At 42.7% G+C, this 23,413-nt stretch overlaps 1 protein-coding gene across 1 annotated transcript in view; it reads left to right on the top strand.

The window, feature by feature from the left end:
- Positions 1 to 23,413, top strand: part of LOC141100699 (solute carrier family 12 member 9-like) — a 393,180-nt gene that overhangs the window by 91,510 nt on the left and 278,257 nt on the right. The window contains exons 3-6 of the mRNA XM_073589335.1: positions 14,708 to 14,845; positions 17,585 to 17,884; positions 21,627 to 21,734; positions 22,098 to 22,209. Coding sequence (XP_073445436.1) covers positions 14,708 to 14,845; positions 17,585 to 17,884; positions 21,627 to 21,734; positions 22,098 to 22,209 — 658 coding nt within the window. The remainder of the gene's footprint in view (positions 1 to 14,707; positions 14,846 to 17,584; positions 17,885 to 21,626; positions 21,735 to 22,097; positions 22,210 to 23,413) is intronic.

Here is a 23,413-nt window from a genome sequence, read left to right as displayed (position 1 = left end):
ATGATTGTGTGTAATCTTGCTTTTCTAAATTGAAGCATTAGAACAATTAAATTAAAATACTGAACTCAAAAAGGGAACCTCAGCTCAATCTGCTCACTGATATTAACAATATAATGTCATAATTAATGGGTTAGTCTGAAACCCAAAAATAAATTTCCATGAATAAATCTTTAAAAACTAATCACTTCTGTAAATTAAGTCACGGTAAAATTCCCTACTATTTACTCTGTACTGCTACTTAGGGTTCTATTGAGATTACCCACTTCCTATGATGATACGTTTGAGAATCCCAGTGCATAATGGGATACTCAAATGAATCGTCATCTCCTGGCTAAATCTGCTGTCACTCTTTTTTCAGCTATGAAACAAAGTGTAATCAGGTGGGGGTCCGACACTCACCTTGCTAAGTAAGTTTGCCTTCCTGAAACTGCGGTCTGTTGTCGGCTTAGATGAATAGTAATAATCCGGTAGCAGAGCGGTGTCACTATACCCGGCGTGCAAGTGACTAGCACCGACTCCGTAGGTAACGTCGCTGATCTCTGCTGGGTATAGTGACACCGCTCTGCTGCCGCCTTTTTACTATTCATCTAAGTAGACGGCAGATTGGAAGTTGTGCTCATCACCCAGGGCACAGGGGGAGACACTGCGCAAGGGAGACACTCGGGGACAGAGCAGGGACCAGCCCCTGAAAAGAGCATCACTGATGACACTTTGTTTCAGGGCTGACAATGAAGCAATGGGAGTGTCGGGATGTCCCAGCCAGAACCATCCCCCGATTATGCTTCATTTCAGGGTGGGAAGCTGAGTGACAGCAGTGAATGGAAGGTATAGTGAAACCGCTCTGCTGCCAGGTTATTACTATTCAGCTAAGCCGACAACAGACCGACCACTGCGCTCAGAACCAGCCCTGAAACGAATGTCACTAAGGAAAATAAAGCAAGGGGAGTGTCGGGCCCCTGATTATGCTTCGCTTCAGGGTGGAAAGGGGAGTGACCACAGTTTCAGCCAGCAGATGAAGGTTCGTTTGCATATCCCATCATGCACTGGCTTTCTCAAACGAATCGTCATAGGAATTGGGTAATATAAACAGAATCCTAAGTTACAGTATACGTTAGGGAATTTTATCATGACTTGCATTACAAAACATATTAGTTTTTAAAGATTTATTAATTGAAATTTATGTTTGGATTTTGGACTAACCCTTTATGATACACATAGTGTGCACTGCTCAATCAGAAGATGAAATTATTATTGTGTTGCTGAAGCCAGCATATCAAGGTATAACCATGATATTTTACTCTTGACTAGGGTACTCTGGTGATGAACAGGTTGTTCTTATGACAATAGCCTTCAGTAACGTTTTAAAGGGAATCTGTCAGTACGATCAGCCCTCCTAAAGCGGTCTATATGAGCATGTAAGTCAAAAGAAGCTGAATAAAATGATACCTTTAAATTGAAATATGTCTAGGGTATAGTGAAGAGCGAGTATATTCCTTGCTCAGCTTTTCCTGATTATGCTCGGGTGTCCTCTGAGTATTTTGGCGTGCTCAGAGATTTAGTTTTCGTCGTCTAAGGCCTGTTTCACACATCAGTTTTTCCTGTCAGTCTAAATCCGCCAAAATAGCGGAAAACGGATCCGCAGGCGGACTGACAAACGGGGGACAGCGGCTCGGCGGATGTACGGATCCGCCGATGGTAAAAATTTAAAGGAATCGCGGCTGGGGAAAAAGAAAAAAAAAATCAAAAATTAATACCGGCGGATGTAGTGGTATCCGGAAGAGAGCCGGCATCTGCGGTGAGTGATCATCTCGCGGGATGCGGGTGAGTAGCGATGCGATGAGGGAGGAGATCGCGCGATGCGATGAGAGAAATGGGGAGATCGGGCAGAAATGGAGGAGAGAGAAAAGAAAATTTTCATCCAGCAGCGACACTTGATTGAGGGTTAAAAGGGGAAAATGCGGATCCGGACAGCAAAAAAAGTTGCATGGTCCGTTCGGTGATCTCAGCGGACGCCACAATTTTGGTGGATCTGCACAAATACGGACGCAACGGACGATCATCAGTCAAAATATGCCGATAATGAAAGTCAATGGGGAAAAAAACGGATCCGCAAATAAAAATGGCGAATCCGTTTTTTTGGCAAATCGGCGGATCTTGACTGATTGTGAAAAACTGAAGTGTGAAATAGGCCTAAGCTGCATGGTTTGCGACTTGTAGACAGGCTGAATACATGTGGGAATTCCCTAACAAACAGGCATTCCACACATGTATTCAAGCTGTCTAGCAGTCGCAAATCATGCAGCTGAGACGACGAAATCTAAATCTCCAAGCACGCCAAAATACTCGGAGGACACCCGAGCATGCTCAGGAAAACCCGAGCAAGGAGTATACTCGCTCATCACTACTAGGGTATCATTAGAAAAAATCATTTAGAAATAACCCAATTAAAAGATTTAACCTTTATTATAAACGACTAAAAACCACCTGAAAAGGTGGTATGTGCACACCAAAAAAATTCACAGTGAAATTGAGCAAAACATCTTGGGTGAAACAAACACCTTGAATAGAAATGCTATAGGTCCCTATTGATTACCTATAAGATGCCCTACCTAACTGCGGAGGTTGGCACCCTAGGGGGGATAGCGTTGTGGCGCCTGCGCTTGACGGCGGCTGACCCTGAAAAAGCCTAGATGCACCCTATTACTATATGAACCCCCCGCACCCTCAATAGGGAACCACTATTTCTATACAGAGATCACTCCTATTGCCACTCGCCTTTGCGGCTCAATAGGAGACCCGATGTTAGATAGTGCGTCTTGATAGAAAAATGATGTGCAGAGCAAGATACCACGCTCTATTTAAATAGCCTCCTTTTACCTTTGGGTTCTCCCCCATGTCAAAACCGGATATATTGTACCTGAATAATGCGTTCCAGTCTGGAATGCATGGAAGCCTGTTGACGACTTCCGGTGTGGTTTCAGGCTCCGATCGTGCATGCTCAAAATGAAACGCATAAGGATATAATCTCAGGCTCTGATAGAGCATGCTCAATATGGAATGCATAAAAGTATATGGATTTAGTTTATTTCAATTCTTGTTTGAGGGATTTTCATCCATTTTTCGTTGAAAAATTCTTCCAGTTCTGTGAGATTCTTCGGTCGTCTTGCATGCACTGCTATTTTAAGGTCTAGTCACAGATTTTCAATGATATTCAGATCAAGGGACTGTGAGGGCCATTGTAAAAGCTTCAGCTTGTGTCTTTTGAAGTAGTCTATTGTGGATTTTGACGTGTGTTTAGGATCATTATCCATTTATAGAAGCCATCCTCTTTTTAACTTCAGCTTTTTTACAGATGGTGTTTTGTTTGCATCAAGAATTTGTTGAAATTTCATTTAATCCATTATTCTTTCTACCCCTGAAATATTTCCCTTGCCATTGGCTGCAGCACAATCCCCACGCATGATTGATTCACCCCCATGTTTAATGACTGGTGAGATGTTTCCTTCCTGAAATTCTGTGCCCTTTTTTCTCCACACATGCCTTTGATCATTGTGGTCATAGAGGTCTATTTTAACCTCATCGGTCCACATGATTTGTTTCCAAAATGCATCAGGCTTGTTTAGATGTTCATTTGTATGCTTCAGACTCTGAAGTTTATGGGGAGGACGCAGGAGAGGTTTTCTTCTGATGACTCTTCCATGAAGGCCATATTTCTGCAGGTGTCTTTGAACAGTAGATCAATATACCACAACTCCAGAGGCTGCTAAATCTTTCTGAAGGTCGTTTTCATTCAAGCAGGGGTTCTGATTTGCCTCTCTAACATTCTTATGAGCAGTTCTCACTGACATTTAGATTGGTCTTCCAGACCTTATCTTGACCTCCACTTGTTATGATGAGTCACCGAAGGAGGAAATAACAAAATACCAGCTAAGTCCAGAAAAACCAGAGAGGTTGGCAGCTATCGGATTGCAGACCCCTGAACCTATCCACAACAACTAGCAGTAGCCGTGGGGGGTTCCTACGGTGCCTAGACCCCTCGATCACAGCCGGAGAACTTCATAGCCTAAAGACAGAAAGGGGAAAACTAAACTGCCCCAGAGCAGACCCCAAAGCAATAGGCAGCCCCCAACATATAATGACGGTGAAGCAAGATGAAAACACTAACACAGATAGAAAGATAGGTTGAGCAAATGATGGGGCCCAAGCTAACTACATAGGACAGGATAGGAAAGCTGCTGTCTGCCATCCGCAAAAACCCTATCAAAATGAGCCAACTGACTGATAGGAAAAACAGGCCCTGAAGTCGCTAGGCTTCAAAAGACTATATCAGCACTCAGGTATATTCTGAAGACAGCAAAAGATCAACAGATCAGAGACAAAAATGGAATTCAGCTCACCCCCGGCCGGGGATGGCAGAACTCCCAAAAAACAAGGCAAAACAAAAACAAAACTGAAGAGTACAAAGCAGAGCAGAAAAACTTAGCTTTGAGATGCAGGAATCAGACTGGTCTCCAAGAATCCAGCAGGAAAATCACCAGCCAGGAAGAAGGGCGTCGACAGCCTTATATCCAGTCCTCAATTCCAGCCACCCAGTCATCATCTAGCTGCCCAGGTGTTTGGTAATCAGTCTCACTACCTTCCTTCACTAGAGGACGGAGTTCATCAGACCTCAATGGTGAAGGGAAAAATGAACTCACAACAATACCTCCCCCTTGAGGAGGGGTCACCGAACCCTCCTCCATGCCACCAGGGCGATCCGGGTGAGCCCGATGAAAGGCACGCACCAATCTTTCGGCATGAATATCAGAGCCAGAGACCCAGGAATTATCCTCCTGACCATAACCCTTGCACTTATCCAAATACTGGAGTCTCCGTCTAGCCAGACGGGAATCCAGTATCTTCTCTACCTCATATTCCATGTTACCTTCAACCAATATAGGGTCAGGAGGTGCCACCACAGGAACTACTGGTTCAACAAACCTCTTCAACAAGGACTTATGAAACACATTATGAATTTTAAATGTGACAGGAAGAGCCAACCGAAAAGAGACCGGATTAATAATCTCCAAAATCTTGTAAGGTCCAATAAATCTAAGCTTAAACTTAGGAGAAGCCACCTTCATAGCGATATTTTTTGATGACAACCAAACCATATCACCCACCTTAAACTGGGGACCAATGGTCCTACGCCGGTTGGAAAACCGCTGGGCCTTTTCCTGGGAGAGAGACAACTTATCCACTACTTGGTCCCAGATCTGGTGCATTCTCTCCACCACAGTGTCAACACCTGGGCAGGCAGAAGGCTCCACCTGCCCTGAAGAAAATCGAGGGTGAAAACCAAAGTTACAAAAAAAAGGTGACATCAAAGTGGCAGAACTAGCTCTATTATTTAAAGCAAATTCGGCCAAGGGCAAAAATGAAACCCAATCATCCTGATCGGCAGAAATAAAACATCTCAAATACGACTCCAAAGTCTGGTTTGTTCTCTCCGTCTGCCCATTGGTCTGAGGGTGAAACGCAGAGGAGAAGGACAACTGAATTCCCAGCTTGGAACAGAAAGTCCTCCAAAATCTAGACACAAACTGAACTCCTCTGTCAGATACAATGTTCTCAGGAATCCCGTGCAAGCGAACCACCTGTTGCAAAAACAAGGGCACCAACTCAGAGGAAGATGGCAACTTAGGGAGTGGTACAAGATGGACCATCTTAGAGAATCTATCACAAATCACCCAAGTAACAGTCATTCTCTGAGAGACAGGCATATCAGAGATAAAATCCATTGAAATATGGCTCCATGGCCTCCTGGGCACCGGCAAAGGCATCAACAAACCACTAGAGCGAGAACAAGGTTTAGACCGGGAGCAAGTCCCACAGGACTGCACAAAATTCCTGACATCACGAGACAAGGCGGGCCACCAAAAAGACCGACTCACCAGATCTCTAGTACCAAAAATACCTGGATGACCAGCCAATGCAGAGCAATGAACTTCAGACATCACTCTCTTCCTCCACTGGTCAGGAACATACAACTTTCCACTTGGACAACGCTCAGGTTTGTCCTCCTGAAACTCTTCCAGAGCACGTCTCAAATCGGGCGAGATGGCAGAAAGAACTACCCCCTCGCCTAAGATGGTAGCAGGCTTAGTCACAACAGGAGAATCAGCTAGGAAACTCCTAGAGAGGGCGTCTGCCTTGACATTCTTAGTGCCCGGAAGAAAAGAGACCACAAAATCAAAACGTGTGAAAAACAAGGCCCACCTAGCCTGTGTAGGATTCAAGCGCTTGGCCGACTCCAGGTAAATCAAATTCTTGTGGTCAGTAAGGACCACGACTTGGTGTTTGGCTCCCTCCAACCAATGTCTCCACTCCTCAAATGCCCATTTCATGGCCAACAGTTCCCGATTCCCCACATCATAGTTACGTTCGGATGGGGAGAACTTTCGGGAAAAGAAAGCACAAGGATTCATTTTAGATGTCACAGGATCTTTTTGGGACAACACCGCTCCTGCACCAATCTCAGAAGCGTCCACCTCCACCTGAATCGGGAGTGAGACATCAGGTTGCCGCAAAACCGGAGCAGAAGTAAATCTTCGCTTCAGCTCCTGAAAGGAAGAAACAGCCTCCGGAGACCAATTCAGCACATCAGCAGCCTTCCTAGTCAAATCCGTCAATGGCTTGGCAATACCAGAAAAATTAGCTATAAATTTCCGATAAAAATTAGCAAAACCCAAAAACTTCTGGAGGGCCTTCAAAGAAGTGGGCTGAACCCAATCATAAATGGCCTGTACCTTGGCCGGGTCCATTTCAATAGTTGACGGAGACAAAATAAATCCCAAAAATGAAATCCTCTGTACCCCAAAAAAGCATTTCGATCCCTTGACATACAGGGAATTCTCCCTCAAAATCCGGAACACAGTCCGAACATGTTCCACATGAGAGTCCCAATTCTTGGAGAAGATCAAAATATCATCCAGATAGATAATCAAAAATGTATCCACAAAGTCTCGGAATATATCGTTCATGAAGCACTGGAAGACAGAAGGGGCATTAGTGAGCCCAAAAGGCATCACCAGGTACTCAAAATGTCCCTCCGGAATATTAAACGCCGTCTTCCATTCATCCCCATGCTTAATGCGAATAAGATTAAACGCCCCACTGAGGTCAAGCTTGGTAAACCAGCAAGCACCTTTAACTCTGGAGAATAGATCAGAAATCAGGGGTAACGGATACTGATATTTAACAGTAATTTTGTTGAGGGAACGATAGTCAATACAAGGCCTTAATGAACCATCCTTTTTAGCCATGAAAAAAAAACCAGCACCTAAGGGTGAAGAGGATGGTCTAATATGACCCTTCTCCAATGCCTCCTTAATATAGGATCGCATAGCCTCGTGCTCGGGTACAGATAAATTGAAAAGCCGACCCTTGGGGAATTTACACCCCGGGTTCAGCTCAATTGCACAGTCATAACTCCTATGAGGAGGCAAAGACGCACACTCATTCTCACTAAATACATCACAAAAGTCAGCCAAATAGTCAGGAACATCATGTGACTGGGGAGAGGTGGAGAAAACAGGAGCATCACTAAGGGCACACCGACAACCCCAACTCACCACAGACAAAGATTTCCAATCCAGAACTGGATTATGGATTTGCAACCAGGGAAACCCCAGAACAATGGTATCATGCAAATTATGCAACACCAAAAATCTGCAATTTTCTTGATGGTCTGGGGCGACCCGCATTACCACCTGTGTCCAAAACTGAGGTTTATTCTTCGCCAAAGGAGTAGCATCAATACCCCTCAAAGGGATAGGCGTCCGGAGAGGTGTCATAGGAAATCCACAACGTTTAGCAAAATCCAAGTCCATCAGGTTCAGAGCTGCTCCTGAATCCACAAAAGCCTTGGCGGAAAATGTGGACAGGGAGCAGATCAGAGTAATTGCCAGAAGAATCTTAGGTTGAACACCACCCACAGAAAACGTGTGTGCACAACGTTTCTCTCGTTTAGGGCAGACAGAAATAATATGCGAGGCATCTCCACAAAAAAAACACAGCTTATTAAGCCTTCTGAACTCCTGACGTTGTGCCCTAGACAAAACTATCACATTGCATAGGTTCAGACATTTGTTCAACAGGTGGCAACATTTCTCGTGTAGTTTTGCGTTCACGTAAACACCGATCCACCTGAATGGCTAATGACATAGAATCGTCAAGACCAGAGGGAACAGGAAATCCCACCATAATATCTTTTACAGTTTCTGACAAACCCTTCTGAAAGAGGGCTGCCAAGGCACCATCATTCCAGGTAGTAAGGACCGCCCACTTTCGGAATTTTTGACAGTACAACTCTGCCGAATCCAGACCCTGGCTTAATGCCAACAGGGTCTTTTCAGCCTGATCAATAGCATTAGGTTCATCATACAACAACCCCAAGGCTTGAAAAAATGCGTTCACATTATTCAGAATAGGATCATCAGGTTTCAAAGAAAACGCCCAATCCTGGGGATCGCCGCGCAGCAAAGAGATGACAATTTTAACCTGCTGCGCGGAGTTCCCCGACGAGTTAGGCTTCAAGGCAAAAAATAATTTACAATTATTCTTGAAATTCAAGAATTTAGACCGATCCCCAAAAAACACATCAGGAGCAGGAATCTTTGGTTCAGCAGCATGTGAATGAGCAAGGTAGGCGGAAATTCCCCGCACTTCAGCAGCGAGCTGCTCCACACGATCAGACAATTGCTTCATCTCCATTGAGAGAAAAATTCCCCCTATGGCCTCAGAGATATAGAGGAAAAATATGCACACAAAAAAAAAAAAAAAAAATTGTGACTTTTTTTTTTTTTTTTTTTACAATTCTCTCCTGCTATTGAGTACCCCAGGATCTGCGGTATGGCTGGTGATTCTGTTATGATGAGTCACCGAAGGAGGAAATAACAAAATACAAGCTAAATCCAGAAAAACCAGAGAGGTTGGCAGCTATCGGATTGCAGACCCCTGAACCTATCCACAAAAACTAGCAGTAGCCGTGGGGGGGTTCCTACGGTGCCCTAGACCCCTCGATCACAGCCGGAGAACTACATAGCCTAAAGACAGAAAGGGGAAAAACTAAACTGCCCCAGAGCAGACCCCAAAGCAATAGGCAGCCCCCAACATATAATGACGGTGAAGCAAGATGAAAACACTAGCACAGATAGAAAGATAGGTTGAGCAAATGATGGGGCCCAAGCTAACTACATAGGACAGGATAGGAAAGCTGCTGTCTGCCATCCGCAAAAACCCTATCAAAATGAGCCAACCGACTGATAGGAAAAACAGGCCCTGAAGTCGCTAGGCTTCAAAAGACTATATCAGCACTCAGGTATATTCTGAAGACAGAGCAAAAGATCAACAGATCAGAGACAAAAATGGAATTCAGCTCACCCCCGGCCGGGGATGACAGAACTCCCAAAAAACAAGGCAAAACAAAAACAAAACTGAAGAGTACAAAGCAGAGCAGAAAAACTTAGCTTTGAGATGCAGGAATCAGACTGGTCTCCAAGAATCCAGCAGGAAAATCACCAGCCAGGAAGAAGGGCGTCGGCAGCCTTATATCCAGTCCTCAATTCCAGCCACCCAGTCATCGTCTAGCTGCCCAGGTGTTTGGTAATCAGTCTCACTACCTTCCTTCACTAGAGGACGGAGTTCATCAGACCTCAATGGTGAAGGGAAAAATGAACTCACAACACCACTGTTGCTGTTAACTGCCATTTCTTGATTACATTTCTAACTGAGGAAACTTGAAAACACTTTCCTATCTTCTTATAGCTTTCTCCTGCTTTGTAGGGCTCCACCATTTTCATTTTCAGAGTGCTAGGCAGCTACTTAGAAGAACCCATGGCTGTTGTTTTTTTGGCACAAGGTAAGAGGAGGCTGGGTTTTTCTAAAGCTGGAAAATTTGCATCACCTGGCCCTTCCTAATGATGATAGTGAACAAGCCATAACTCTAACAAGCTAATTAATGTCTGAAACCTTGGTCAAAGATATCTGACATACAAATCTCCAAGGGTGCCCAAACCTTTGCATCTGCCCATTTTTCCTTTTTTGTAATTATTAAAATGTAAAAAATTACAATATATATATTTTTTTGCTTAAAATACAAAGGAAATGTGTCATCTTTAATTTTAGCCCTTTTAAAGATCATTTCATCTTCATCTTGCGTAACTGTTCACAATAACAGTAATTTTGACTGGGGGTGCCCAAATGTTTACATGTCACTGTATGGAGAGTCTTTCTGCTCTGATTGTGACGAAAATCTACTGTAACAAAATTAGCGAAAAAATTACTATGATACAAAAGTGCCATAAAACACAGTGCGTCACAGCTTACTGTCTATGGGACTTCATAGCCTCAGACCATACAGAGTGCCCACCACCGAAAGTGGCTAAATGAACACCTAGTCATGAAAACTGGACCATGGAGCAATGAAAATTGTCATTCTAAATTTCATGGGGATTTTACTTTACATGTACAACCTACCTAAGAATTATTGCAATCCAAGCACCACCCTTCATGACAATTATACTGCTTCATGCATAGTTGTGGTATTTCAAAATGGTGGTGGCCTCTTCCAGAAAGATAATTTGTACAGATTCGCAAAAATCGTTCTGGAATGGTTTGATGAACATGATAAAAAGTTCAAAGTGTCGACTCAGCCTCCAATTTAAGGATCTTCGGCGTCTTGGTCCAAATATCAATGGACACCTTTAGTGCTCTTGTGTGAGAGAGATTGAATTTTTCATCAATCTTTGTTTCTGTGACTTTTTTTTTTTATTGCTACAGAATCATCGTAAACCTATAATTTTCTTTATTACAGCGGGATAGAGTGTGGGAGGAAGATTATTACCTCTTGGAGAGTTGTGCGAAGTGAATTGCTCTTCAACTAAAGACTATCAGGCCAAAGCCACTTAACTTTTGCATAACTTGTCCTGTTCCCAATAAGAACAAAAATAACATTTCACAATTTTCAGTGTTTTTAAACAGAAAAAATCTATATTTTTTTTCTCTGACCCAAAATGGGTTAAATTGTGTTAATCCAAGATGTAGTAGATGTGAACATACAATGGATGCAGTTTATGGCAGCCACCATGTGACGCTGAATACCGTAATTTAAAAAGTGCCACAAGTGACTTGCCAAAATGGTATGATTAGCAGCAATTTTTATGGGCCGGTTGATGTTATGAAATCTTTGTCGTTGGGCATTTAGTCTTGTGAAGTCAGCCTTTGTATTGCAAAGGATAAACGAATCATAACAACCAGATTTTGTAAATCTACTACATTACACCTGTTCTTTGTATCGTAGTGTTTGGTGTCTTGTTGCTGTCTGTGGATGATTTTTTATGAGTTTCCTCTTTTTTTTTTTTTTTATGTGTCTTGGTGCCATTATTATGCTTTGCTTTTATAGCACCATCTTATTCCACAGCACTTTACAGACATTATCATCACTGTCCCCATTGGGGCTCACAATCTAGATTCCCTATCAGTACGTCTTTGGCGTGTGAGAGGAAATCGGCAAACGGAGAACATACCAACTCCTTTCAGATGTTGATCTTGGTGGGACTTGGACCCAGGACCCCTGCGCTGCAAAGACTAAGATTAGCCAATGGAGTATTGCACACAGAAATTTTTCGTAAATCTTCGTCCACTAATTCTCTTTTACATTACAAAAGTGCACACTCCCATTATGTAAAGAATTCCTTGCCATATAGTCAATTTTTGAGATTAAAGAAATGTAATAGTCATAATGAAGGTTTCCACAGACAAGCGAATGAGTTGCGCAGTAGATTTATAACAAGAGGGTACCCTGATTCTGTTTTAGATTCCGCTCTACAAAGGGTCAATAGTGAATCAGTCACCACCAGGCAGATTAAAAAAGAAAAAGAGAAACGGTTTGTTTTCAGTTTCACATACAATTCTATGGATAGACACATTAGATCAGTCATCAGACAGAATTGGCATCTACTGGAAAGTGACAGGGACCTCACAGATGTGGTTATTAGGGGTCCACTATTTGCAAGTAAAAGGGGTACCAATCTTCGAGATTTAGGCTATGTGCCCACGATGCGATTTTTAAGCGTTTTTGCTGCGATTTTCGGTGCGAAAACGTTTAAAAATAGTGTACAGAACGCCCCCCATGCATTCCTATGGCATTCCGCACATGCTGTGCTAATGCTGCGCTTTTTTCCGCGGCGGAATCGCATCGCGGAAAAAATCGCAGCATGATCATTCTTTTGTGCGGAATCGCAAAGAATTGCCGCGATTCCGCACCCATAGTAATGCATGAGAATCGCTTACTTCCCGCATGTGGCTATGCCCACCATGCGTAAACTTAAGCGTCTCATGTGCGGTTGGTACCCACGGTGTGGAGGAGAGGAGACTGTCCTCCAGGCCCTGGGTACCATCCCCCTGTAAAAAAAAGAATAAAAAATAAAAATAAATCGGGGTATATTTACCTTCCGACGTCCCGCGCTGCCATCCCGGCCTCAGCGTTCCCAGTAATGCCTTGTGGCAAGGTCCTGTGATGACGTGGTCTTGCGAGATCGCTATAGCAACGCGAGACCAACGTCATCACAGGTCTCGCAAGGCATTACTGGGAACGCTGTGGCCCGGGATGGCAGTGCGGGACGTCGGAAGGTAAATATACCCCGATTTTTTTATTTTTTTTTATCATTTTTAACATTTTATCTTTTACTATTGATGCCACATAGGCAGCCTCAATAGTAAAAAGCTGCTCACACTTGTCAAACACTATGTTTGATGAGTGTGACCAATCTGTCAATCACTTTCCAAGCGATGCTTCAAATCGCTTGGAAAGTGCTTGAGAAAATCGCGAACAGAATCGCGGTGAAATCGCACGGAAAAAAACGCGCGATTTCTGGGAAGGAGTCCGGTTTTTAGTGTGCGTTTTAAAACGCTACGTGGGTCCATAGTCTTATTAGTGAGGAATAGATTTCAAAATGAACTAAACAATTGGTTATAATCTAGTGCCCCAAAGGGAAATTATATATGTAAAAACTGTTCTTGGTGTCCGTTTAAATTAAGTGGCAAAACTATCAAAATGGGATCTATATTGCATGAGGTCACGGAATTTATTACTTGTAAGACTACTTTTGTAGTGTATGCGTTGCTTTGCCCATGAGGTTTTTTCTACATTGGGAAAACCATTCGACCCCTCTGTGTAAGATTCAGGGAACATTTTGAATTCCATCAGCACAGGAAAGGGTGTTCCCAGACTTATAGAACACATGAGGAAGATACATGGGGGGAATGCGGAGGCATTACGGTTTACGGGCATTAAACGGGTGTCTGCACCGCAGTATGGAGGGGACCATAAAAAACTTCTTTTACAAACAGAGGCAAAATGGATCCTGTGTACAAAAGCCACAGGTCCTTTGGGTCTTAATGAAAAAGTAGACATGTCCGTATTTCTCTGAAGCTGCTATGATTGTCAGTTTTATTTTTATTTTATATGGTGTATGTAAATTGTGTTTGTTTTTATAATGTTTTGTTTGGTTTTGATTTAAGGGTTTGAAGACACGTTCAGGTAAAAGGTGGAGTTTCTTTTTACACATGTGGTATAAACTTGTGTTTCCTTGAGCCTAAGCATAGGACCTGTTAAGGTGCATTGCGCACAAAACGGCTGTTGTCCGTCTTCTTACATTCCTCCTGCGCCCGACGCCTATGGTTTGTTAACATGAAATAAAGTGAATTATTCCAGAGAACAGTGAGTGCTATCCTGCTGCTTTTTTCATGATTTTTCATGTTTTTCTTTTCATGGATAGAGCACCCGTTCAATAAGGGTAACAGGTACTACACTGATAGTGGTTAAACATAGCTATGCGGGTATTTCTTTTTTAGGGACAGTGCCGGATATTCCTCCGTTCTATGGGAAAAAACTTTGTATCATAGTGTTTGGTGTCTTGTTGCGGTCTGTGGATGATTTTTTGAGTTTCCTCATCTTTTTTTTTGTTATGTGTCTTGGTGCCATTATTATGCTTTGCTTTTATAGCACCATCTTATTCCACAGCACTTTACAGACATTATCATCGCTGTCCCCATTGGGGCTCACAATCTAGATTCCCTATCAGTAGGTCTTTGGCGTGTGAGAGGAAATCGGCAAACGGAGAACATACCAACTCCTTTCAGATGTTGATCTTGGTGGGACTTGGACCCAGGACCCCTGCGCTGCACTGCAAAGCAACAGTGCTAACCACTGAGTCAACACACTGCCATTGATTTTTTTTATTCACATGGAATGAATAACTGAACAAAACATTAATTAAAGAGCTTATCTGTGACTTCTTTTCTTTGTGGTGGAGCTTAGAACAATTTCCCTGTTCTTCCCAGCAATGATCTCCACCACCTCAGTGATCACAAACCGCACCTACCGGCGACTCACCTGCTTTCAGTGATGTCCACATCAACAGAGCTCTTCTCTTCCGGTCTGCTTTGTTGGCGGGGCGTCACTGCAGATGTCATGTTGATTGACAGCTGATCCCCCTCTGTAGTAGTTACCTGCCAGTAAGTTCTTAGTCCCTTTCTCTAAAAGAGTCTCGGATACCTCCTTTAGTGTTACAGTATTCTTTTACTTGGTGTTAAGTCTATTTGTGAAGGTTATTTTACATCTGTTTGTCTCTCTGCATACATTACCCTTAACATTAGCTCCCAGACATGATCAGCAGAGCCCTGGGACCTGAATTCGGTGGTAGTATCGGTATAATGTTCTTTTTGGCTAATGTCTGTGGAAGCGCTCTGTACCTCCTTGGTTTGGTAGAGACTATCGTGGCCATGTTTGGGATTTCAGCAGGTAAGTCCATGAAATATTTGCCCACGTATAAACATTATTATCGATTCCAGAATTAAATGCATTTTCACAAGCTTTAGTAATTACAATTCGCAGTTTCTTCTGTTTCCGAGCCACACGAGCGGTATAATTTCTGGCCTGAAGGACTAGAATCTCATTGTTCCTTATGAAGAACTTGCCCAGAATGTTATTTTTGAACATGTTGCTCTTCCCTAAGGGACAGCGAGGGTCTGATACTTGAAGCGATGAAACAAGTCTGGTGTTCTGTATAAATCTGGGTTTGATCAGACATTTTGCTTTTCCCAGCTCTTTCTCTTGTTGCAAGCTCCTCTTACTGGGCCCCTGATGCTCTTCAATTTGCATGAACAGGAAAGTCTCCCTCAAGTGAAATGTGGAAAGTTGCTAGTGCTGCCTCTGCTCATCAGTGATTCCTCTGCCTTGATGAAGACGCATGAGATAAACACACTCTCTGCCTCTCTTCCCCCGAGACACAAGTACGGAGCGCTCTGATCTGCTCTCGGAAATCACGGCTCGCTGTCCCTTCTTAAAAATGTTGTTTACTCCTAATTTTCCACTCATTTCACGCCAATCTAGAGATGGCCGATTCGCAATCATGAATATGATGCTGAGATGGAAGCTTCAACCGGCTTGTAGCTGTCAGAAAGAGCATTGTTCGTTTAACACTCTCCTCACTGGCTTGTCTTCATGCTTCTTTTATGTTTCCATTCACTTATATGTGATCCATGGGTTATAAAGAAGCAAAATGAAGGACATTGGGGAAGGTTGCTGTATGCTATTATCTGCAAATCTTTCTGTTACCATTGATTAATACTACTGGCTGGTTACTTAATGTATTATTCAGGGTACATGACCCTAAATCATATAGAAAAGTAATATTATGTTTTACATTATATTATGATTATGTTAAAATATTTTATATAGTAAAGTATATTTAAATTTGCCATATTTGTGCCATATTTATGTTTGACGATTAATTCCGAACATATAGGGTCATTTCTACTCCCATTGAATCCAATGACGTTCAGCTGTGTTTGACGAATATTGCAAATACAATATTCGCCGCCAATTTGTAATCGGAACAGAATTTTGAAAAATTCGCTCAACTCTACTCCGCTGGTTACATGAAACACTGACGCGCAGGGAAAAACTAAGGCGGACTTAGTAGCAAATGCCATTTATCCAAATTTGTTTCTGATTTTCAGCAGCAGAAATCTCGAGGCGGTACTCAAGAAGTTTGAGTATTCAGCATATTTCCAGAAATCAGTGGTAGTCCAAGATCAGCCTTTCCAGGAATCGGTGGAAAGAAACTGGGCTGTATTTTCAAAATAAAATCTAAAAAGCCAATTACCGTAAATTGAATACTAAATGAAAATGAAGATCCAGAATAGAATAATTCCTACATAAAATAGAAATAATTATTTTTTTATTGTCCGGTTATAGTCTTTGAGAATATACTGTAGCTATTAGACAGGTTGAGGATGAAGGGGTTATCTAGCCATTTACAATTGATGACCTGTGCCATCAATCAATATTATCAGGAGGAAAAACTGGGAAACAAAAGAGCACAATAGGGCTTTATCCGATGGTACAAATATAAAGGATATAGAGACCTTGCTCAGCAACTCGGCTTGCTCAGAACCAGCTGCTGCAAGCCACGGGATAAAACCCAGGATAATATTCAACTGGGATATATAGGTGGCTTTCTGCGCTGCTGGTGAAGTTCCACAGATGAACAAGATGAAGAAATAGTTGATTTTTATTATCTACCCATTTCGAAGTTATCCAGCTAGTTCCTCAGGATACAACCACAGTCGGTTGTGCTTTTATCCTGAGGAAGAAGTTGTATAACGCGTAGATAATACAAACCGCATATTCCTTCATCCTGTGTGTCCTGGTTCATCCGTGGAACTTCACCAGCAGCGAAGAAAGCCACCTATATATCCCAGTTGAATATCAATCAATATTAGATCAGTGGGGGTCTGACTTTTTTACTCTTCGCTTGAATGGGACAACCCTACAATTCTTGGCATAGCAGCTACGAAAAGTACAAACCAGTCTATTTTACCCTTCAAACATTGAATTGTTGGGATAGACCACCACCAATCTGGCTCATCCTAAGGCTATGGGAAAAGAAAATGCAAAAATCTTTTTTTTTTTTTCATCCTAAGGCTATGCAATTTTAAATGGCTGCATCACCCCTTTAGGCTAATTTCACATTAGCGTTTGGAGGCTCAGCGGACGCTCGCCGTGAAGCTCCGCCCCCTGCCGCGCCTCCTCCGATCAGCTCCGCCTATGGGCGCATGCCGCTGCATGCGGCCTGCGTACCCTATCTTTAGCATTGGGTACATAGGCCGTGCGCAGGTATGCTTTTGACTGTGCGGCAATCGCATCAAAATGCAACACGTTGCATTTGGCGCAGGTCGCTGAACCGTCAAAAGGACGCATGCGGCGGCAAAAGCATACCTGCGCACGGCCTGCGTACCCAATGCTAAAGATAGGGTACGCAGGTCACATCCAGCGGCATGCGCCCGTAGGCGGAGCTGACCGGAGGAGGCGCTGCAGGGGGCTGAGCTTCACGACGAGCGTCCGCTGCGCCTCCAAACGCTAATGTGAAACTTGCCTTAATTCTTCAGTATATACAGAAGAGTACTGTACTGTCATTATTTTATATATGTTATGTACATGCTCCAATAACTAATGATTTCAAAATATGATTGACAGGTGAAGGTGGAAAAAGCGGAGTTCATGTTTTGCCCCAGAGCTATTGGTACGAGTTCCTTTATGGCAGCGTTCTGCTTTTCCTGTGCCTCGTGGTTTGCCTGGTTGGAGCCAGTATATATGCCAAAGCCACCTTTCTCATTTTCATCGTCGTGATGGTGGTTTTGATCACTGTCTTCATCAGCTTCTTTGCCGTAAAGGAAAAGGTTGTTCACATTGTTACTACTGATTCTAATGGCACCAATTACATCAATGGAACATTTACCGGTTTCAAGCTTTCCACGCTCAAAGACAATGTATATCGTAAGTATACAGAGCTACAGACTGTAGAGCTGATGAATGATATCTAAGGACAATGTGGTATCTGAGAAATAGGGCTTAATGTTGAATTCCGCACTGCCCTCCATACATGTAACGTGCCTTTCTATAGGTATTAGTGAGACACTTGCAGATGGATCCCATTGACGGGTTCTTACTCTCTGCAATGTTCTTCTGTTTGTGTGAAATAAAGAGCGTAATGAGGTTCCTAATTCATCGGAGGCATCTTTATGAGTGTGACTGTAGTATTCCTTTTCCCGCACGATCCGTCTCGTTCACATCTCCAATGCTTTGAACCCACATTGCTGTACGTGAACCATTTCCAGCATCTGCGTGTGAAACAAAGAAGTAAATCTCATTTCCCTGATGAATCTTCCATTATGACAGTGTAAAGGTCAGGAGAAAATGAAATTAAAGGAGTCCGCTGAGGGATTCTGGCAAGAAGTGGAAAGATTCAGTAATCATCAATTTGTTTCCAAAAAAAGGGCTGATATCACTTATCCGAAGAGCCGTCCTGACCTGTAGGATAAGGACGTTCGCAGGAGGAAAAAGCTCTGAATGAATATTGAGAGCTACATGGTAGGAAATACCTGGAGTTCATATTTGGCTCATTCTTTCCTGCTGATTCCTATTTCACAGTGAAAGCCCTCCGTCATACCACAGCGACTCGTCAGGGATGCAAGAGACAACGTTCAGCGCAGACTTAAGTGGAGGGTTTTGTTTTTTTTTACTCCATAGTAGCGAATGGCAGTTTGGGCGTATTATTCAGCAGAAAAGTTACTCCTGGTATTATTTGAGAAACTCTTCCAATAGCAAGGGCAATAAACCCACCAGGTAACACAGGCCAGAGAATAAGCTGGGGGATTACATTCTTTTAGACAGTCAATAGTCACTCTTTCTCTCATGTTGACTTCACGTTGGTTACATCATGAAATTATATTGAATCATATTATTACTGATATTCATGTTTCCCTCAGGGTTTGAAAATTATTCTTTTTGCCAGAGAAATCCATGTCCAGCCTGGCCGTGCCCCCCTAACTTTTCTTTAATTGCGATACGTTATGCAATTTGTCATCTTAACATTAGCACAGTCTTCCGTTACATAAGTACTGGCCAGTTCAATTTACCAAGGAGCCACATGTACGAACGTGACTGTTGTGGAGGGCCAAACCAATAGGCTGAAATAAGTTCTGCTTGATATTAATATATTAAGTGGAATTATTGTTAATTAATATTAATAACATGTAATATTGAGCAGAATTAAATCAACACCCTTTATATACAGTATGAGCCCCAACACAGCCCCCTATATATAGTATGAGCTCTCACATAGTACCACTATATACAGTATGAGCCCCCACATAGTCCTCTATATACAGTATGAGCCCCCACATAGCCCTCATACGGTTGTGTGAAAAAGTGCTTGCCCCCTTCCTGATTTCCTATTATTTTTCATGTTTGTTAGACTTAAAGGGAATCTGTCACCCCTTTTTTGAGATATCATAAAATATCATTCAATTGTGTGTCACATAAGGATTCTCTTATTCACCTGCTCCGCCCCCTCCCTGTCTTGCTCTACACAAGAAGAAATGCGTAGACAAAGACAGGCAGGGGGCGAGTAGGTGAATAAACCCCGCCCATCGGACCGGACCGCGGCAGTTTACATACATCTGAACCGATATAAAAAAGGTATTTATACATGAAAGGTGCGGGGTCAGGGGGAAGCAAAAGTACTAAGAGAATCCTTATGTGACACACAATTGAATGATATCATTATATGATATCTCAAAAAAGGGTGACAGATTCCCTTTAATTGTTCAGATCACCAAACAAATGTAAATATTGGATAAAGATAACACAAGTAAACACAAAATACAGTCTTTAAATGAAGGTCTTTATTATTAAGGGAAAAAGAAATCCAAACCTAAGGGGGTTTTACACTAAGCAATATCGCTAGCAATATCGCTAAAACGTCACTGGTTTTGTGACGTTATAGCGATATTGCTAGCGATATCGCTATGTCTGATACTTACCTCCGACCGGCTCCCCAGCTGTCCATCGCTGATCGCGCGAGAATGTCCGGCTCCATTTCTCGTCGTCTGCTTCCTGCTGTGACGTCCAGCGACGCGTGGAGGCGGGCGGGAGGACGCAGGATCACTGTGTGTGAATGGTAAGTATCGTGAGCTGGGTCGCTGCTGCATCGCTGTGAGATCTTTCTGTATGAAAGCTCACTAGCGATCATTTAGCGATGCACCAGCGATCCTGACCGGGTCGGATCGCTGGTTGGATCGCTGGTGCATCGCTAAATGTAAAAGGGCCTTTACAGAGCCATGTGTGAAAGCTTGCCCTTTCATGATTTCCTTTTCTTTTGCATGTTTGTTACACTTAAATGTGTCAGATTACCAAATAAATTGAAATATTAGACAAAGATAACAGAAGTAAACACAAAATGCAGTTTTTAAGTGAAGGTCTTTATTATTAAGGGAAAAAGAAATCCAAACCTACAGGGCCATGTGTGAAAAAGTGACCATAATTACCATGAAAGAGACTGCTTTAATGAAACAATCCCTTTTAATGGTTATAATAAGAACGTCTCAAAGCATACCTTTTATTTCAGGTAACTTTTCAGAATAAGATCTTCTGTGTCTGTACAAAAGGAATAACATTATCTACAGTATGGCCATTATATGACTTGTATATAGCATGTTTCATCTGTTTTCTCTTCTGCAGACTCTGTCATTTTCAGTTCTCTCTGTGAGAGGAAACCTTCTGCTTTAATTTCTCCCATACACAGTACACAGACAGAGGAATTCCTGCTCATCTTTATAAAGGGGGTTTTACACATAGCGATATCGCTAGCAATATCGCTAAAACGTCACTGATTTTGTGACGTTATAGCGATATTGCTAGCGATATCGCTATGTGTGATACTTACCTCCGACCGGCTCCCCCGCTGTCCATCGCTGATCGCGCGAGAATGTCCGGCTCCATTTCTCGTCGGGCGCTTCCTGTTGGGCTTCCTGCTGTGTGAGACGAGCGACGCGTGGAGGCGGGTGGGAGGACACCTGGATCGCTGTGTGTGAAAGGTGAGTATCGTGCGCTGCGTCGCTGCTGCATCGCTGTGAGATCTTTCTGTATGAAAGCTCACTAGCGATCATTTAGCGATGCACCAGCGATCCTGACCGGGTCGGATCGCTGGTCGGATCGCTGGTGCATCGCTAAATGTAAAAGGGCCTTTAGAGGTAGCAGCAGCATAGAGGAAATTATATAGCACTACCGAGCTGTGTAGCTGTGAATACAGCTCTGAGATAACCTACATCACGCATTAATTTAAGCACAATTTACCTGACCTGTCCTATAGTAGCTGAAATCTGATACCTCAGTGAGCTAACAGTCCATGTTGCATTAACCGAAATGGATGTGAGCTGTTTATTTTTTTTCTTTTTTTAGAATGGATGGTAAGTTCTAGATGTAGGGGGGAGGTGAAAAGTTATTCTGAAAGGGAGAGTTGAGCAGATATAGATGGTGATGAGATGTATTACAAAGTTTCTTTAATTTACCTACACTATTGATCTATGTAACATTTGTTGATTCGACATTGACCATTTAATATTCATGAGCCTACAATGTTTCTCTCCTGAGATGTAGGTCTTGTCAAGGCAATGTCATTAGATACATATACCTCTCTGTGTCGCTCAATCATTTGTACATAATATCTTTATTATAGCTCAGTATGGCAGAGACTACACTACGGGAAGAATGATGAGCTTCACCATAGTCTTTGCCGTCATGTTCAATGGTTGCACTGGGATTATGGCTGGATCAAACATGTCAGGTAAGGGTCATTTGTCTTTAGTTTGTTGTTTGCATTTTCTCTCCCAGTTCATTCATTGAGCGCAGAATTCATTCAATATCGATAGCAGTGTCTCACGCTACACTAGTCCTATTTATTCACTGCAAATCTTTAAACAGAGGCGCATATGCAAGACAGTAGACTATAAAAAAATCAATGAATTGGCCATTTATAATGTATTACTAGCTCATTTTGTTATTTTATATACTATACCATAGATTGAATCTGAGTAAAAAGCTGACCTGGAAATGTTAACAGGAAATTGTCTTTTCTTTATTCTAGTTGCTGCTGTATAGGTTAAAAAATGTTAATTTACTAACCTTTGCATTATCTTTTTAACCTCAGGGGATTTGAAAAACCCAAGTTATTCCATACCAAGAGGAACAATCACTGCCGTGATCTTTACCTACATAATCTACAATCTGTTGGCCCTAATGGTCAGCTGTACGTGTGACAGGTAGGAGACAGTATCATAGACTTAGAACGCAAACTTGAATTGGAAGCCACATATCCATGTTTACCATTAATGGCAATCAGTCAAGAGTATCCATTGTGCCATTAACAACCTATAAATACTTGGTTATTTGTAATATTAGCTTGTATAAAATTCATACATAAATATAACTAACTTTATTCAACAACATTTTGTTAAAAAAAAAATTCACAAACTAAAAAAATCTCTAGAACATCTCGTCAGGATCTGAGGTTGTTGGATGTACCGTATTTATCGGACTATAAGACACACCAGACCATAAGATGCACCTAGGTTTTAGAGGAGGAAATTAGGAAAAAAAAAACTGAAGCAAAAAATATGGTCACTTCTGTACTTAATATCCCCCATCCTGGTAAATATGGTCTCCTCATCCCCATCCTGATACACATGGTCTCCTCTTCCCTATCCTTGTATGCATGGCTCCCTCATCCCTAGCCTGGTATGCATGGCTCCCTCATCCCTATCCTTGTATGCATGGCTCCTCATCCCTATCCTGGTATGCATGGCTCCCTCATCCTTATCCTGGTATGCATGGCCCCCTGATCCCTATCCTAGTAGGAATGGTCCCCCTCATATTTATCCTGGCAGGAATGATCACCCTCATTGCTATACTGGTATGCATGGCCCCTTCCTGTTCCTGGTTTGATTGGTCTCATCCTTTTTCTGGTAGGATTGGCCACATCCCGTTCCTGGTATGATTGGTCCCATCCTTATTCTGGTATGATTGGCCCCATCCCGTTCTTGGTATGCATGGCCCCATCAGAAAAGATTAATAAAAACAAACCATTACACTTACCTACCCGGCGCTCCCTCGCAGCATCCTGCCCCGTTGCCAGCAGCTGCTTAAGCTTGTAAACAGCGCATGCCGGATTACTCACCGGGACTGTTCATCACAGAGAGCAGTGAGTATTCATTGCTCTCCAGTAGCACGCAGTGTCAGCCACCGGCTTCCTGCTGCTACCGGCATGTGTGCTGATACTTAAGAGATCTGAATATTCAGATTATTCATTTCTCTTAAGTATCGGTACACGTGAACGCTGGCAGCAGCAGGAAGGCTCCAGCTGACCCTGCGCGCTACTGAAGAGATACACTAATCGGCTCTAGTTTTATGGCCCTCTCACCAATGCATGCATAGTTTGAATGAAATTACTTTTTAGTGAAACCCCTT

This window comes from Dendrobates tinctorius, unplaced genomic scaffold (genome assembly GCF_039654945.1).
Source record: "Dendrobates tinctorius isolate UK_male_01 unplaced genomic scaffold, ASM3965494v1 ptg000107l, whole genome shotgun sequence".
Lineage (NCBI taxonomy): Eukaryota > Metazoa > Chordata > Amphibia > Anura > Dendrobatidae > Dendrobates > Dendrobates tinctorius.
Note: the sequence above shows the minus strand (reverse complement) of the source record. Positions and strands in the feature narration are given on the sequence as shown.